Source organism: Rousettus aegyptiacus, unplaced genomic scaffold (genome assembly GCF_014176215.1).
Source record: "Rousettus aegyptiacus isolate mRouAeg1 unplaced genomic scaffold, mRouAeg1.p scaffold_m13_p_3, whole genome shotgun sequence".
NCBI classification, from domain to species: Eukaryota; Metazoa; Chordata; class Mammalia; order Chiroptera; family Pteropodidae; genus Rousettus; species Rousettus aegyptiacus.
The window spans coordinates 145,363,478-145,382,646 of record NW_023416306.1 but is presented as its reverse complement, the minus strand read 5'-3'; the positions used below and the strand labels follow the sequence as shown (position 1 = coordinate 145,382,646).

Below are 19,169 nucleotides of genomic sequence, written 5' to 3'. Positions count from 1 at the left end.
TCTTCTGTGCCTCCTCGAACCCTCTGGGCCTCGCCTCAGCCACACGGTCCCTTGACCATGATCTGCTCTGGCACTGTTAACTCTACTACTCTATGTTCCAACCAAGTCAGGCATCTAGCAATCTTGACATTACAGAACATCACACCAGGCAACCACATTTATGATATCATCTAACTGAAATGATGAATGAGAGCCTGGATGACAGAGGGTAGGAAATGAAATAAAAAGAAAAAATATCTAGGAATTCCAAATTACATTTCCAGGGCCCCACTGGTCTGGGGCATGCCAGAACCTCTATAAGGTAATGATCAAGTTGTTCAATCTTGTACCTCTACTGCTAAGAAAAGGCATAGAACTGGATGAGCCTTTGGGATTTTGGAGGCAATCAGTATATGCTATACTTGGACATATTGCTCAGATCCATTTATCGGCACACTGCCAATGTTGAAGAGAACTTGGACAAAAAGAGGCACATGAGCAGGGCGAGGCTGGGGTATAAGCTGCCCTGCCACTTGGACTACATAATCCAGTTGAGTCCCACTCATTAGAATATGTGGGTGCAGTGGTAGAATAGCCCCTCTCCAAGAGACCCAGTTATGAAATTTGTGCTTTCTATCCTTTCAAACCTAAATTCAGGTGGATCACAAGTCCTGGCTCTCATGCAGGTAGCTATATTTCTACCAGGGATTGAGATAAGTATTCCACTGGGTCATTTTGCAGTCCCTCTACCAAAGAACCGGCATGCAAAGAAAGGAACTGCTATATTGACAGAGGTAATTGTCCATCTAGAGTTTCCAACATGCATCCAGGTTGAAAGAACTACATGTATCATCTAGGATTTAATGGAACATCCCTTGGCGCTTCTGTGCCCAGCTACAACCACAAATGGGCAACTGCAGCAACCAGGATCCAATAGGAGTAAAGCAAATAAAGGTTCTGACCTTTCCCATTTCAGCTGTCCTAGTCCCCCACTTCTGCTTCCGAAGATCACTTTCCAAAATAAACCACCTGCCTGTAAGTCCCTGTCTTAAGCTCTATTGTCTGCTGTGAGTTGGTAAGTGATTCAGGAGGGGAACACAAGAAGGAAGAATAATTTTTATTAGGACAATAATTTTACTCAAAAGTCAGGCAATTCTTCAACTTGTGAATGGATAAACAAATCATTATATGTATGCCCAGTAAAATATTACCTAGGAATAAAAAGAAATGAACTAGTGATTCAGGCAGCAACATGAATGAATCTTACCTGCATTATGCTTAGAGAAAAGAGGCCAAACTCATAAAGCCACAAACTATCTGTGTCCATTTATATGACACTCTGGAAATAACAAACTAGATTAATGGTTGCCATGGGCTGGAGGTGATGGAAGGGGATGCCTTTGAAGGGGCACAAGGGAACTTTGTGGGGTGACAGAAATGCTCTAAATCTTGATTTTGTTGGTGTTATATGACTGCGTGCGCTTGTCAAGACACAACAAACTTTTCATCAGAAAGGGTGAAGACAGTCCCCAAATCATTAAAATAGTTGCCACAAAGATTATGCATTCACTCTTCCGCCTGGAAGAGGCTCTGCAGCCCCTGAATGATTTCTCTTGGACACAGAATTCTAACAAAACTGGTTATAAAACTTAGTCAATTATAAAGCAAAGTTTAGAAAGGGAGAAGAAACCAGAGTTGCACCAAAAGTAAACACAGTGAAGGTGACTGTGTTAGCAGAGATAGGAGCTAATACAGAAAGGCCTTTTAAATTTTGCTACTAGAGGAAGAAGCCAGCTTTGTATTTCCTGTTATCTTTGAAGATATGGCTTTACTGAAACACATGATCACTGAAGCACAAAATTATGATTCTGAATAGCCAGAAATGAATCATTAAATAAAGCAGATTCTGCTTAAGAAAACAGAGGTAAGACTGGGGGGTTGAAAAGGGGAGTAAATAAAAATCGAAATTTATTTTTTAATTTGTAAATTTAAACAGAACATTTAAGTTTTCAAAAAACTACTTATGTGAAACCTTTATTCCAAAATGATACTGCATTATTATACAATTATGGACATTTTATTTATTTATTTTTAAAAAATTTTCTAAATTATTTCCTTCCTCCCTCCCTCCCTCTCTCCCTCCCTTCCTTCCTTCTTTCTTTCTTTCATTAAACACCTACAGCACCTGGTATTCCTAGGTGGTCTCCCATCCAAGTACTAACCAGGCCCAACCTTGCTTAGCTTCTGAGATCAGACAAGATCAGGCACATTCAGGGTGGCATGGCCGTAGATGAATTACAGACATTTTAAAAACGGAAATTCATTTTGCATATATAAATTCACCAAACATGCCAACAGGATCTTGCATGTATAGCTCTCTAGATGACAGAATTTCTCTTGACTAGATAAAAGCTATTTTAAAATCTTACCTCAATTTGGAAGGCACAAGTATCATTTACATTGATAGTTTAACGGTAAATGCCAGAGTCTAAGTTTGAATTCTCTTGTACCACTCACTTGTGAACTGGGGCAAGTTACTCAATCTCACTGTCTCACTTTCCTCATTTATAAATGGATTATGAAAATATCTACCTCATAGGATTATTGCAAAGATAAATGATAATACATGTACTGACACATGCTCAATAAGTATCCACTAAATATCAGTGATTGTTATTGTTATTACATAAGGACATTTTATTTTTGTTACTCTTTAAAAAATACACTTTGTTCGCAGATGTCACATGTTTGTATGAATGATTACAGAGTCCTAAATGAATGAGATCTGAATTAATAAAGCAATTAATTGAAAATTTGTATATAACAATAGAGAGACAATGTAATAAAATAAAAAGAACAAAAGCTTAGAATTAGTCTAGACCTGGGTTTGAATAAGAGCTGTCCATCAAAGTATTTACTAAGTGTCCACTAAGTGTTAAGTACCTGGTTGGATTCTAAAGTAACAGCGGTGAGCAAAAGAGATATGGCCCCAGCGTGCAGGAGTCTATAGGTCAATCACTAGCTGGAAGGTCTTGTACCAACTAAAAATCTCTCAGTGCCTCAGTTTCCCGTTAATAAAAATGGTAATAATTCCTAAGGGCAATGCAAGGATTCAGTGGAATCTTGTGTGAACTGCCTTCTTTGCACAGCACACAATCTACTGCAGGAATAAATGGTACCATGGTGGATAGGAAAGAACTGGAGGCTAACAGTCCTGCTGAAAGTATATTTTACAACGTTTCTTAGAGTTTTAACATTCAAGAGACTATTTACTAATTAACCCTACCAGCACCACCAAAATGATACTCACTTTCAAAAATATCAAGTTTTAAGCACAAAAATGTGATAGTACTAAACATTTAAATTCCAAAGCATGAGCTCTACCTCTAATGAAGTATTGATTCATTTTATTTCTCTTAAGTAAATTCAGCAAGAATTTGAGAAGAATAAAAGAGAAGGGTTTTCACCTAATATTCTGATTTGTACTTCATTTTACCTGATCCTTTGGAAAGATTAAAGAATACCTTAATATAATTTTATATTGTTTTAAATTTTCTTTCTAAATATATGGGAACCATGGTTAAATTAACATGTGTGATGGATATGTTATGTGATTAATTCTTTGAGACGGTTTTCACAAAGAACTACAGACATATTTTTAGGTCCACACTTAACAATTGTAGTTAATTTCTATAGCTAACCATTATAGTTAATTTCAAAGGAGTTGGTTGTTATGAACATAAACTAATTCTAACCTTCGGTATCAGGCAGGGATAGTCATTTTTAAGAGCACTTTACTTTGTCTACACAATATAGATTTTAGAGTGTGAAAGAAAAAGTAATCACTTATTTTTAAGAATTACCGGATACCAAAAATTCCACTATTATGAAAGAATTTGAATCATTTCTTGGAGATTATTTTACGAGGACCAGACCTCTATAAATATTTGTGTGTCACACATATGTGATGTAAACCAATGATAGAGGTTGAGGCCTTGTTTTACATAAAAACAAAAGGAAAAGTAATAAAACAACTTAAATGACATTTGTTAGGAAAACTGTGTGGTTTGATTGTTGAAAATGAAGCACTTACTTCTTCACTGACAAATTTCCACTCCTGCTTCAGTTCTTCACACCACATCTTCCACTCTTCAGCAGCTTCCAGCAAACTCAGCCATTTCTCCCACAGAGCTGACACGGTTCTGAGCAAACACAGGCCATTATTATCTGTGCACCTGGGTCTCAGGTATCTGAGGGACTGTCGTAATTTCATTAATTCTTCTTTGGTTGATACAAGATTTGACACTAAGGCCTTAAAAAAAAAAAAAAAGAAAAAGAACAGGAGGGCTATAATGTCTATTAATTTTTCTGAAAATTATAAATTATTTTAAATCTTGAACAAGTAACGATTTTAAATCATCCACAAGTATTATATGACCCATTTTTGAGTCCTTTGGAAGCCAATTTGAGACAGATAAGAATTATCTATGTATTATTGTATTGCACGTAAATCTGAAACTATGGGGACAAATAATAATCTATAAACGAATTTTTCCAAGTAAGAATGTGTTTTCAAAGATAAATATCATAGAAATGAATTTTGCGAGGTCTCATATTTTACTAGGTAGTTGATTTGCACAATATTTACTGAATTAACCACCAACATATTATTTAGGTTGTTTGTCTGGGGTGGATGTTAAGCACGGGTGATTTAGAATGTTCTCTTCCAAATTCTAATAACATAGTACCATAGACTCTAACAGATGAAAATAAGCAAAAACTAAAATTTATTACTATTACTTGGTAATAGAGTATAAGAAGAAATCAGAATTTAACACTTATGATAGTTGCATTAAATTTTCTGTCATTGATCCAGCAACATCCAACAAAATAATATGAAAGGTAAAGCTTTAGAAAGAGTGATCAATAGGACTGCTCGCTGGTGGGGAGAAACGGCCCTGTGAACTCGACTGACCACATCTCTCAGAACCGCTGCTCCACTTTCCCCCTTGGCTTTTTGGTCTGAATGTACAATTCAGAATGAAGAGTTCTGTGGGCCATAACAGAGCACCATTCCCTGCTGCCTCCACCTGTTTCCTGCCTTTTTTTTTTTTTTTTTGCACACAGTCTTACTGGAGATTTGCAAATACAATTACCTTGCTCTGTTCCAAGCATTCTAAAGCTTCTTTGTAAGACACTGGCAATGGGGACATGGACATCCCGAGAACTGTTTCCATCTGGATGAGGTTATTGCCAATTTTCTCTTTAATTGTTCTATAGCATTTGTAATTCTCGAGACACCTAGTGAATTAGAAAAAAAAGCGATATTAAGTTTTATTTAGTGCATAAATTCTGAAATTCCCAGAATGAATTCTGAACACAATAAAAACAGAGTACAATTCTTTTTGCTATTCAATGTATTTCAATGCAGTTTTACTGACTACTCCTCACAGGGCCCTGCAGAAACCTTTACTGCCAAGTTTAACAGGCAGATAAGACTAGTCTGAAACACCTTAATTGGAAAACTGCATTTTTAACACTGCTAATGAGGTGTAAATTGATATCATTCTTGTAGAAAACCAGTTAGTCTTAAAAATGCTCATATCTTTTGACTCATTAATTCAACTTTTGCAATTTAACTCAAGGAATTAATCCTTAAAACAGTATAAGGAATTTATCCTAAAACTAATAAAACCGTTTGTACAATATTTTTATTTATCAGACTACTGATTGGCAAAATTGAAACACTTCATATATGAAAAAATATTTAGGATAATAAATATTTTTAAAAGCACATAAAATATTTAGGATAATGATTACTTAAACAAAAGACAGCTGAGTAAATTACAATAATCCATTTTATAAAATATATAGCAATTACAATTATTCTTATACAGTCTGTTACAATAAGGAAAAGAGTTCATTTTATAAATAAAAAGGCAGCATATTTTTATACAGCATAATGTGATATATTTAAAAATAGTATGAATAAACTTATGTATTTAAAACAGATACAGCCTAAATCCCCCACTAAAATCAATTAAAAATTCAGTATCAAGTATTTCTCTTAACTCTTAAAACACAGTAATAAGCTGGCAAAAAATTAAAGAATATTCAGAGGCCCCAAACTAAGCAAAAGTGGAAATACACTGAAATAAAATAAGCTCTGGAGCCGTTTTTCATTTTGAGGACATCTTGAGTTTTAATCTTAGTGATGTGACCTTCTCCTGGAATGCTGGGGACAGTCACCCAGGGCAGATGTTTACTAGGAGACCTCTTTGTAAAGATATGTGTAACACATATAGCCACAAAAGATCAACCTCCAAAATATAAAATAAATTCCTACAAATCAAGAAGAAAAAGATGGACAACCCAATAAAAACTGTGGAAAGGCTTGAACAGGTATTTTTCAGAAGAGGAAATATGAATGAACTCAGAAGAAGAAATATGAATTGAAATATGAAATAAATATTTTTAAAGAGGCTCAAATTCATTAGCAGTAATAGAGATGCAAATTAAAACCATAATGAAATATTATTTCTCACCCATAAGACCAGCAAAAATTAAATCTCACAACATCAAGTGTTGGCGAGAATATGGGACAATTGGAACATTACTATGCTTCTAGTCTGAGTAGAAATGGGTAAAATCATTTGAAAATTAAAAATTAAGGCATGCATACTTTTTGACCTGGCAATCATAATCCTAGGTATACACCCAAGGGAATCTCTTGCTTTAAAAATGTTCTTAGCAGAATTGTGAATGCAAAAACTATGAAATAACCAAAATGTCTATCAATAGCTGGGTGACAGAATTTTATTATAGATAGAAACAAATAAATCTCAGAATAATGATGAGTTTGAAAAAAATAAAGTCATAGAAAATAAATACATTTGAAAATGGGACACAAACACATGGTAAAAATATTTTCTAAAGCACATAAAGTATTTAGGATAATGATTACTTCTAAGAGAAGGAATGAGTACACAATGGAATTCAAATCTCACAATGTTTACCTTTGAATCTTTGGGTACAAAGCTGTTGAGCACTATTCTTTACACTATATGTAGACTTTTGCTAACATGCTGCTTGAAGGGAATTAAGAGGTACAAACTTATAAATAAGTCGCAGGGATGTAATGTATAGCACAGGGAATACAATCCATAATATCACAATAACTTTGTATGGTGACAGATGATTACTAGACTTGTGGTGATCACTTTGTAAATTATGTGAATGTCAAATTGCTATGCTGTACACCTGAAACTAATATAACATTGTTTGTCAATTATAATTAAAAAGAGCTTTACATTCCAGAGTAGGGAAAAACAAAAACAAAAACAAAAATTCTACTGTATGTACTCAATAATAAGAAAAAATAAACATTATTTCTGTGTTTCTAATAAGAAAAAATAAATGTTATTTATAATTATGCATAAATCTATATTTTATGTTCTTAAAGCATCACCTTAGGAAAGAAGTACCTACCTTTGTATTTCAGCTTCCTTTACTGTGGCTGCCTCTGTCAGGGCTGAGTTCTTAGAAACTATCTCCTGCAAAGTACACTGAAGCTGCAGTTTGGCCTCAGGGCTGGCTATGCTCCCCAATTTCTCTGTGAGGTCCTGGATGTTTGCTATTGAGGATTCCAATTCCTCTCGTTTCCAGCGAAGCATCTCCAGTGATTTTTCTGGGTTATCCAGGTCTATCCTATGGTATGCAACAATGGCTTCAAGGGCAGTGATGAGCCCCATCGCTCTGGTGATGGCCTCACTGTAGTGTGTCATATTTTCATAAGCATCATTCAAGACATTCTGTTGAACAGGAGATTAAAAGCTGTGACAAAATTGTCAAACTTCTGGGATTTTTATCATTCATGCATTTTTGTGGTGCATTCATAATACGCCTCTGAGTCTTATGAAAACTAGCATCTCATACTTTTAGTTTGACTAGTGTTTTAAAATGAATAAGTTTTTGTTTGCATAAAGAAAAACTATTTCTGGATTTGCTAGAAAATCTAATTTATATTCAAAAATACATTTCATGAATCATGTCTAATGATATATGTTCCTGCTCTAGAACTCCTGTATTAGACTATGAATTAAATAAAACAATATATTTAATGTATACAGCCTTAATCAATATTTTTGGGAAAAGATAAAAAGGAAACAAACAAAACCCCCAGGGCCTTTTCTGTTTTTAATTTAATGGCTCTGCCACTAATTTTGTTTTGAGCACATCACTTAATGCCTCCAGACCTCAGTCTTCTCATTGAAATGAAAAACAATTGAAATAAATATCTCCTGTAAAGTACACTGAAACTGTTAAAGGTCCTTTGCAGTCCATTCTAATCATGTTATTTTTGAGATTTATGTACATTGCTTCTGGAAATTGTATTAAAATCAAGTAAAGAAAGATACAGAGAACGGATTGCTGATAGCCAGAGGTAGGGGTGGAAGTGGGCAAAATGAGTAAAGGGGGTCAAAAGCTACAAACTTACAGTTATAAAATAAAAAGTCATGGTGATGTATGACATGGCAACTATAGTTAATAACACTGTACTTCATATTTGAAAGTTGCTAAGAGACTAGATCTTAAAAGTTCTAATCATAGGGAAAAAAATTCTGTAAGTGTATAGTGACAGATGTTAACTAGACTTATTGTTCTGATCATTTTGCAAATATACAAATATATACAAATACAGAATCATTATGTTGTACACATGAAACTAATATGTTATGTGTCAATTATACCTCAATGAGAAGATGAAGTAGAGAAGTACTCAACTCGACATTTGTGAAGTGTCAATTTAAAGAACATATTAGGGTTCGTAGAATGATATCACATTTCTATAGCATTTATACCTATCAAAATATTGCAAATATATTATCTAATAAGTCCTTGAATTAAAGGGAGTTAATTTCCTCATCCTATAAATTTAATGTGACAACTCTGAAAACACAGTGAAAGGCATTATATTAAACACTGTTTTCCAATGCTGCCTAATATCTGCCCTATAATTACAGAAAAAGAAGAAATAGGTTGGAGTCACTCTGCAACAGAGGTCAGCAAATTTTTCCTATAAAGGGTCAGACTAAATATTTTAGGCTTTGCGGGCCACCCAGACTATCACAACTACTCAGTCCTTTTATTGTAATAAGGAAGCAGCCATATACAATCTGTAAAAGAATAGGGCAGGGTTGTATTCCAATAAAACTTTGTTTATAAAATCAGGCACTATGGGCAGACTTGGCCCACAGGCCTTAATTTGATGACCTCTGCTTTAAAATTAGACAGATCTTAACTTGAATCCTGGTTCTGTTACTGTTACAAGATTCTGAGAAAACTGTTGATGTTTCTGAGCTTCAATTTCCTTCTTTTAAAATGGGGCTATAATAGCACTCGCCTCACTGTTGCTGAGATGATTAAAGGTGAGGTGTTTAGCACAGTGCCTAGACATTGTAAGTTCTAAGTGAATGTTAGTTATTACCCACTGTTCTTTCTCTACACCATATTTCTTCCATTGTGCCCTGTACTATTTTTAAAAAACAAAAACAACTTTGTTCTAAGCTCAATAGAGGCTACAAGGGGTATAAAAACAAGGCGTAAAACTCATCTTTTCCCAAACTAGGTCTTTCATTTAGTTTTAGTACCATGTTTAGACGTAGAATGAGTTGGGATTACGAACTGACCCTTTGCAATTTTTTAAATGGCTATTCTGAAGAGAATTTTCCTGCAGAACCTTTAACTTCTTGAGAAGTGCCGATATTAATTGAAACAAAACATAAAATCTTTGAAATAAAAATAGATGTAACCACCCAATTTAAAAACTTACTGTGCGCAAATCGATGCTTGTATTAAGCTGCATGTAAAGATCTTCAATGTCACGTAATTTTGTCTCCACATGACTAGCTTCAGAAGAGTTTTCTGCTCTTTGCTTCTCAGTAACAGTTACAGCTGTAATGCTATACATTTCTGCCTGAACTTGTTCTTGAAATGCTTCGCAATTATCCATTTCACGTTGAATATGTTCAATTTTCAAATTTATAAGTAAAGGCTGTTGTAACTGAGATTTTATCTGGTTCAATACATGTAAGGAATTATCTAGTTTGTCCTGAAAATTCTTTTCATCTATTTCTTTTGGTTGGGATTCTAGTGCTATGTTTTGGAGAGCTTTGTGTAACTTATCATTTTCTTCTTCATATGGCTTTATTTGCAGTATTTCTTTCTCTTTGAACAAGTCACCAAAGGCCTTATTTTCATTTAATTTCTTTACTATCTCATGATATAAGCATATGGCTTTCTCAATTCTCTGATTCAAAATTTGAGCACTGAGTAGACGGCTTTCTGGTGAAGTATCAGAGGCTGTTAGTACTTCTTCAGCCCTTTTCTTAATTTGCAAATCCATTGCCCTCAATTTACTTAGTGATGCTTGATATTTGCCATATTCTACCATAAATGTGTCCAACTTCTTAATTTTTTCTTCGAGTTCCTTTTCGTTTTCAAATATTTGGGACTGTAACTGGTCAAGCTGGGAACAATCCCAGTTCAGTCCTATAACATCAAATACTTCTTTAAGTTTCAGTATCTGTAAGATGCTAGATTGAATACCAGTGAGTCGGTCTTTAAGACTATAGAACTCTTCTTTAACATCCTGATTTACTTCTTGCTTTAGCAGCAGTTCATTGTGTTGCATGTTATCAAGTTCCTTCTGAAGCGCAGATGTTTGTTCATGGAATTTTCTGGAAAAATTTATCTTGTGTTCTACTTCATTACATTTATTCTGAATGAATCTTTGTGTTCTGTTGGCTCTCGTCTTAAGGTTTTTCAATTGATTATCCAGAAATAATCTTTCAAACACATTTAGATCCTTACAAATGTTTGTTAGTTCCTGAAGATGTATTGAGATTATGCTCTCAATTTCTTGCAATTCCTTCTGAGAAGTCATCAAAGTGACATGCTGATGTTCTAGTTCAGCTTCTGTGGAGGTTGTTCCCATTTTGGGAATTGTCAATGTTTCACTTCCTTGGAGTGAAAGCTGAACCTTCTCAATTGCTGCAACAAATTCGCTTCTTTCTTCCAATTTAAATTCTAACAGCTGGGACCTTTGAGTCGATTTTAAAACTAGCATTTGGCATTGACTTTGTAGGTCCTGTAGGAGATTATTTAAATCTTCACTCTCACGTGCTGTAAGGTTAGTGGTGTTATTTTTGACCTCTTCAACCAACGACTCCACAACCTGCTGCTTATCCAGGATGCCATCGTGCATCACTTTGCATTTTCTGATCTGTGAAAGAATGTCATCTGGGAGAAGGGAAATGGTAGGAACGAGTTCACCTAAAAGATTCTTGACCCATAAGATTGTCTCTTTCGCCTTGTTTCGCACTTCACACTTCTTGATCTGAGTTTCCGCCTCTACGTTTAATGGCTCCAACGCTTCCAATCGCGTCTGCAAATTATTTATTGCATCTTCCAAGATCTTCTTTTCTTTTTCTCCCCAAATCCTCTTCATCTGGAGTTCAGCTTGCCCCTTTAAGACCGACAACCTATGCTTGATAGTCTGCAGTTCAGTGACCAAGGCAACCATACTTTGCGTCCCTTCCTGTGCTGGCGAGCTCAGCCTTAACTGGAGACGCTGCTGCTGCTGCTGCTGCAGAGAAATGTCAAGGTCTTGGATCTTACTCATGAGAAATGTAAACTCCTCGTGCTCCACCACTTGCTGAGAATACTTCTTTTGAACCAGCTGTTCCACTTGTTCCCACCCACGTTCAAGTTGCCTAATCTGGCTTTCCAACAACTTCTTATCCATGTCAGTCAGACAGTTTGATAAATTTTCCCATTCAATTTTCATCTGGCTTAAAGAATCTCTTGCTTTTTCTACTGATGCCAGGAATTTCTGAATTTTGGCCAGATAGGTTGCATTGTCCAGCGGCCCCCTGGAAAAAGAAGAAAAATGGAGCTTGTTAATATTTATTTTATAACAACACGAGGTTAGATAGATAATAGTAAAAGAAATGAATTCTGCTTTGAATTCATAGAAGAGAAGATTAAGTTGTCTATAAGAGCACTGTGTCCTTAAAATAAAATCAGAACCTTGTTTAGTATGGTTTTCAATTAGTTTGTGACACTGTAGAGAACTCACCTATAATATGAGTATCATAAAAATTCAGAATCACAGAAAAGGAGTGAAGAATGAAAGGAACAATATATATAAAAGTACTCTGTGACCTCTGAAATACTTGCACAAAGGTTAGTCTAGGACTAAGAGAAATTACTACAACAGTCAGCTTCTTTGCTATCTTCTTTCCAATAATAATGATATACTAAGAAGGTATAATCATCAGGCTAATCTTTTGAATACAAAAGTGTTTCCTCATAGAGTACTACTGAAAGTAAACCCCATTTAAACATAAATATAAAATAAACCTTTTTAATGAGAAAATGTTTACATGCTAAGACTATAACAATTTACCATCCTTTTCAAAGCCAAAAAGAGTACATCTATTTTAATAGGAACCATTACAACATATATATAATAAATATGTTCCAAAATATTCAAACCAATTATGCTGATATTAAACAACTGTATATATGTTTCTCTCCACCCCCATAGTTTAGAATAAATTCTTGTTGAAAAGAATATTGAATCCCACAGAACTTAAACTTATTTTGCAGATATTTAGAGTATGAATTCACTGTTTAACAAATTAATTTTTTAGATTTGTACAATTTAATTGGAAAATTAATACCAGTAATATAATTTTCTTGCCTGAAAACAACAGTTTTCTTCAATGGCTTCCATATGGATTAATTTCCACACTGCAGTATTAAAATCATAATATCCTTTATAATATAAACTCTTAAAACCCTAGGCCTGTCCAAGATAGGGGAACTTGTGCTTGAGTAAAATGAATGCAAGTCTTAAACTTTTACACTTACACTTTCAGACTTTCTTTTTCTGTCAACAAGGCTTTCAGCAAGGATTCAACTGCAGCAAAGTGTTCCTGAAAATCTTTAAGGAGACAATATTGGCTTTCTTTATTTTTCTTCAAAGTAATAAGTGCCTGAAGCAGATCGTCCAAGTGCTGCAATGAATTCCTTGTACTGTGGAGAGCCAAGGCACTTGTTTCTGTTTTGCTGAAATATTCAGTTTGTTCCACTGAAACAATGGCTGCCTTCTTTGCTTCCAATTGGCTATATAATTCCTAAAATCAAGGCAAGGAAATCAGTAAGTATAATACTCACTCATTCACTTATTAATTCATTCATTCATTTTCGAACTCTATCCCAAGAAGATGTTTTAAATATTTCATTTGTACATAGAGAAACTTAAGGCCTGACATTTAAAAGATTTTTTTCACTAGAATTATATTAAAATCTGGACTAAAACTCACCATTGGTCTAGCATTTAATAGCAATTAGATTAACCTATTGTGTCAAAAGGTTCTATAATGTAAAAAAGGAAGATTTCTTTTATTTTTATTATTTATATACACCTCCCATTTCATGTTTTAGATACACATTTACTTTATGTAAACCTCGTTAAAACTGTAGGGGTCATTTTAAAAACGTGACCAAGTATTGTACTTTTAGATTACTATACATAGCTATAAGTATATAAATACATAAACACAGCTATCTAAACACAGGTATAAAATCAGAGTACCCCATAATGTTGATAATCAGAAAAAATAAACGGAATTTGTCAAAATCAGATGAATACATATGACTAAGAAAAGGTATGATGACAAGTCAGAATCTCTAAATTTTGTTACTGAATAAGTAAGTTTTTAGGAACTTTGTGAAAAAGAAGGAACACTAATGTTCATTAAACTCCTCCACTTTTTAAATGGAAAGAGTTATACAACTTACTGATGAGTACATAATTATATAGTTACCAAATTGATCATCAGGCAAAGGTTAAATAAGACTTTTCACTCTGTGCAAGCAAGTTTCTGGTAATTAAAATATATTGTATTGCTTTAGATAAATGATGCAATCATGTTGTCAGTGTTTTTCTTGTTTCCATACCTCTATCTCTTTTAATTGTTCATTTCTTAACACAACATCTAATTCTAAAGGTTGATTTTGCAGCTCATTGACTTTCTGCTCATCTTCAGTGTTTTTCATGTTTTCTTGAACATTGAGAGAAAGTTGTTTTGACAAAACCATTTCCACAGCTGAATTCTGAAAACATAAAAAGATTAATTGCTGAATAGTCTACCTTTCAAATAAATAATTTCTATTTTTCTTGCTGAAAGCACTGCAGTGTCTATTTATTCAGATTAAAGACTTTTTTTAAAAAAGTATACTTGAACATGACCAAGAATAATTTTTCCATGTAATATTTAATGTCGATATTGATATTCCATGAAAAGTTAAACTTTTTTGATAAGACAGTATAGGATCTAGCAATGTTCAATTATATACAGAGGCATAATTTACATAATCAAAAAAAAAAGAAAAGATGAAAACAAAAGTTTCAAAGTTTATACTTAGTATTCACCATAATGCTGAGGGCGGGGAAAATAATAAACATTCAATGTTATCTATTAATAGTTTAAAATAATAAGTGGATAAATGGAGAAAACACCAAGATTTCATGATATTAAGAATGATTTATGCCTTAACCAGTTTGTAGTAAGAATTTTAACCTATGTAAGGCAGAACAGATTATATATAGAAAAAATTGATCTTTTCCGAAAGCTATAAAAACTTGAGGTTCTTGGTAGCATAGAGACAGCATCTGCATTCTTTTACTCATTCTTTCACCAAATATTTGTTGAGCATTTGCATGTACCAGGTGTCATGTCAGTAATTTTAAAAGATTTCCATAATTTTGCTAAGATATTAGTTTTTATTTCCAGGTTATTTTACAAATGAAATGCCATTTAATTCTGCTATATACTTTCGTGTCAGTAAAATCTTTGAGGTATCAAGTCTATGAATAAAATGCGTCCATATTCCCAAACAGGGTTAAATTTGTTGTCTTAAAAATACTACCTAGATAGTAATGTAAGATGTTAACAGTACAGGAAATCAGGTAAGGGATACATGGGAACTTTCCACACTACCTCTGCAACTTTTCTGTCAATGTGAAACTTTTCTAAAATTAAAAGTTTATTTAAATAAGACAGCTTCTGTCTGGAGCTTCACTGATACTAAGTGATTAAAAATTTTCAGCTGGCTATTACTGGTTTTGAAACACGTGGCTGGCACTAAGTACAAATCACTTCTCTAAAAATAATGCAAATAATTGAAATGATTTTGCAAATTTCCTCCAGTTCGACGACTCGTTATGGTTAGATCTATATGGAGGGCAGTGTAAGGGGAAAAGACCCGGGAAGGCTATGAGAGGAAAGGACAGCTGCCACAATACAAGCGTCATAGCCAACAGGGGCTCTTTGCCATGAGCCACAGGATGTGAGGTGGACGCCAGCCTCTTTCCCACCTGATAGTTCCTGTTACTTACAATATCCTCAAACTCCACATGAGGAACAAAAGCTAAAGGTCCAGATTCTAGGCAAACTTTACTCATTACTAATTTAATAAGAATTCACAGCTCTTGGTCTCTCTTACCTGATGGGCTAGTGACTTAAGAACTAGCAACCTTTGCCATGTGCCATTTGTAATCTGCCTTTAGTGGTCAGAGAGAGCATTCTGAAAAACCTGAGATCACCCCAAAACGCCATTTGTTTACTAACCCCAAAAGCCATGTTCCTATGCTGGTAGAATATCCAACAGAATCCCTCAAACGAACATTTCAAATTTAAAAAGTAACATTCCTTTGCTCATGCCAGAGAGGTTGGAACACAGACTGAAGGTCCTGATTGGCTCCTGGAAAGATTCTTTCATAACCAGTCATCCTTTGCTCGTCACCCTTGGCTACATTTTATCTTGATTTTGTAGGCTTATTTTAAAGATTAAGCTATTTCAAATATACTTAAAAGAATAAACTATGACAGATACTCATTACCTACAAACATATGTGATATCATTTTCCATATTAGAAATATAATTTTTTCAAGCCCAACCCTTATCCCTTTTTCATCTTTTTTCTCCCAGAACCACTAAAATCCACACATACAAGTTTTATACTTTGTTAATACATACATTAGTATTTATAGAGTATTCATGTATTTTTAATTCTTATAAAATTGGAATCATGTATATATTGTTTTATAAGATGTCTTTTCCCCACCCAGTCGTATGTTCTGAGGTTTACCCAGGTTGACAGATATAAAAAGTACAGTCATTTTAGCTTTGTGTACTATTCTGCTTTCTGGATGAACATGACAGCTACTATGAACAATAACATTTTTCCAATTTTTCTCATTATAGATGTTGCTGTGATAAATAACTTTGTGTGGGTCTTCTTGCACACGTGTGAGTTTCTTTAGGCTATTTTCCTTGAACTGTAATTACTAGTGACAGAATATGCTCCCTTTGATTCTCAATAGTTATTGATTTGTTCTCCAAACTGAATTACAATTTTTATACCTACTAGCATGGTAAAAGAATTTGTATTTTCCCTAATCCTCTCCCACATTTGGTGCTAACAGATTTTAATTTCTGCCAATATAATGGGTGTGAAATTGATAACATTATTTTTAACGGTATTTCCCTAACTGGTAACAAGACAAAGCTATTCTTCATATCTTTATTGGCCACGTGAGTCTTACCTTCTCTTCACGGTCTTTTAATTGAGATGACATTTTGGCTGTTCGTTTCATATTCTGGATACTAACCTTCTAACAGTTTTATGCATTAAAATTATTATCTTCCAGTAGAGGTAGTCTTTAAACTTTGTATCTGTGTATGGGGTGGCTTTTTTTTTTAACAAAAGTTTAATGTTTTAATGTAGTCAAGTTTACCAAATTCATCAATCTTTTCCTGTTTTGGATTGTGCTCTTAAAACCTGTTTAAGAAAGTCTTCCATGCCCAGAGATCACAGAAACAGTCCTTATATTTTCTTGCAAAGGTTTTAAATTTTTTCCCTTCATATGTAAGTTTTCCCGTAACATATTTTTGCATAAGGTTTACGAAAGATAAATTCAATCTTCGAAAATGTACGTATTTTGCCTCACTCTAAAAGTGACAGTTCATGGGCCTTTTTAGTTGTATCACAGCAAAATGAATAAAAGACAGATGGTGAAGGGTACTAGTTTTGAAGATACAATTTAAAATAATTCTAACTCTGATTTTTTGCCTGAAGCAAAAACTCATTTTCATCTGTTTTTCTTTAATCTTTGCCAGACTATTAATTTTGAGCCAATATGTAAGGTATCTGTCATGGGCAATTAAAACATGGTCTTATCAGGAAAAAAAAAATTGATAGTTCAGTTGAGTATCAGAGTGTAGGTTGATGACGTTAATTTTTCTCCCCGCCCCATGAAAATGCTATTACATTGTCTTCTGGCTTTCGGTGTTAAGAACTCTGTTATCAACATAATTGTTCTTTTTTTTCTTTGGTTGCCTTTGAAATTCTACTTTTTGGCTTTCGTGATATACTACTTAAATACAATGTATTTGTGTAATAATTTGTTTCTATTTAACTGTTTAAAACTCTCTGTACTTCCTGAGGTCTCAAATTTTTCCTTAATTCTGGAAAATTTTCAGCATTGCTTTTCCTTCATTCTCTCCTCCTAGAATTTTTACCAGAATTGTGTTAGCCCATTTCAGTAAAGCTGCTGGGTTTCTTAAAATCTCCAATTTTCCATCGTTTTATAGCTCTGTGTTGGATCATGGGTAATTTTCTCAGTCACGATTTTCTCAGTTCTAGCTAACTCTCTCTTCAAGCTGAGTCAAGTTTGCTACTTAATCTGGCCAGAGTAATCTGAATTTCAATGATTATTCTTTTACTTATTGAAATTTCATACGTTTTTTTTTTCAAATATTCCCCTTTTTTTCAAAGTACTTAATTCCTTCCTTATGATTTCAAATCCTTCTTTTATATCATACTCATTTAAAACATGTTATTGTATAACATCCTTCAGACTGCTACACTGTCTCACTTTCACCCTTTGTAGCGATGAGGATGTTTCTCTGTAGTGGAATGTGCCTCTGTGTTATGAATTGATTGATTTATAGTAACTCATAGTTATCAGACTTTTTTTTTTTTTTAACTGCATTGTGGGAATCCTTATGCCCTGACTGGTAAAAGTGATCCCTCTGTGTGGATTTGCTGGCTTCTTCCAGGTACCCCAAAAAGGGAGGAAGGGAGATAGACAGACAGATCTATACAGAGACTGATTTTCACGTTAATTTCTGGACTTGAACTGCTCCACAATGCAAATAGTATAGGTTTGGATTCTAAAGCTATTTGAGATACAGGATTTGGGAGACCTTTTCTTCCCAACTGTAGTCAGAACAAGCTGGTCTTGGTCCTTTCTCTGGATAGAGATTTTTTGGTCTACCTTTCTCCCTGGGTAAAAACTTTTCAAGAGGTGTCTGTTCTGGAGGATCCATTCCAATGCATGGCCTCTCATGCACCATGATGAACTCGAAGCCCCTGGACACCTGAGTCTGTCCCTTCCCATGGCTCCTGAAATTTCTCTTTAAAAATAGCATAAACATAAAACAAAGTATAAATTTTAAATAGTATAATAAGTGTACATACTGAGCCTCTGAGCATAAATGGAATTTTTAAAGTAAAAAATAAATTTCAAGTGAAAAATTACCCTTCTATCAAAAACCTGGTTAAATTATATTGCCAACTCCAATGTACTGTATACTTGAAACTAATTTAAATAAATAAATTTGTTCTTTTTAATGTTACTTTTTTTTCAATCACATACCTTTCCTTAGATTTTGATCTATTTGCAAAGGAATAGGACATAAGAGAAAGAATATCATCAACTCTCCTAAAGGACAGGACTATGATGTTTCATCTCTATGTTCCTTAATTCGCAAAGTAAACATTTTACTTTAACATTTAAAAACAATGAGTTCTAAACCACTGAGCATTGTTTCTAGCTTAGCAAATATATCAGCACAAAGAAGTAAGTCCATACAGCTTCAATATCTCTTTTCCCATTCAGGGCAATGGCCTGGTGACTGTAATAATTCTGTGACAGTGAGAAGCCCAAATCTATCACTTGTAACCTACTAACCAAGAGTGGGACAGTGTCATACAAGCTCTAGATGGTATATTTCTTTCTTCTGTAAAGCATTTCAATATAAAGCAGTGAAAA

The 19,169-nt window shown here is 34.1% G+C and overlaps 1 protein-coding gene and 1 non-coding gene across 18 annotated transcripts in view; both read right to left on the bottom strand.

Annotated features, from left to right (window-relative positions):
* The window catches only part of SYNE2 (spectrin repeat containing nuclear envelope protein 2), a 272,956-nt gene that overhangs the window by 118,158 nt on the left and 135,629 nt on the right, over window positions 1-19,169 (bottom strand). For all 17 annotated transcript variants that reach the window (XM_036238293.1, XM_036238291.1, XM_036238296.1 and 14 more), the window contains 6 exons: window positions 14,008-14,163; window positions 12,916-13,181; window positions 9,812-11,912; window positions 7,468-7,790; window positions 5,136-5,280; window positions 4,073-4,291 (listed from right to left, as the gene is read on the bottom strand). In XM_036238293.1, the coding sequence (XP_036094186.1) occupies window positions 4,073-4,291; window positions 5,136-5,280; window positions 7,468-7,790; window positions 9,812-11,912; window positions 12,916-13,181; window positions 14,008-14,163 (3,210 nt within the window). The remainder of the gene's footprint in view (window positions 1-4,072; window positions 4,292-5,135; window positions 5,281-7,467; window positions 7,791-9,811; window positions 11,913-12,915; window positions 13,182-14,007; window positions 14,164-19,169) is intronic.
* On the bottom strand, window positions 2,153-2,271 carry LOC118600951. The gene has a single exon (XR_004950128.1). It is a non-coding gene; the product is annotated as a 5S ribosomal RNA (ribosomal RNA).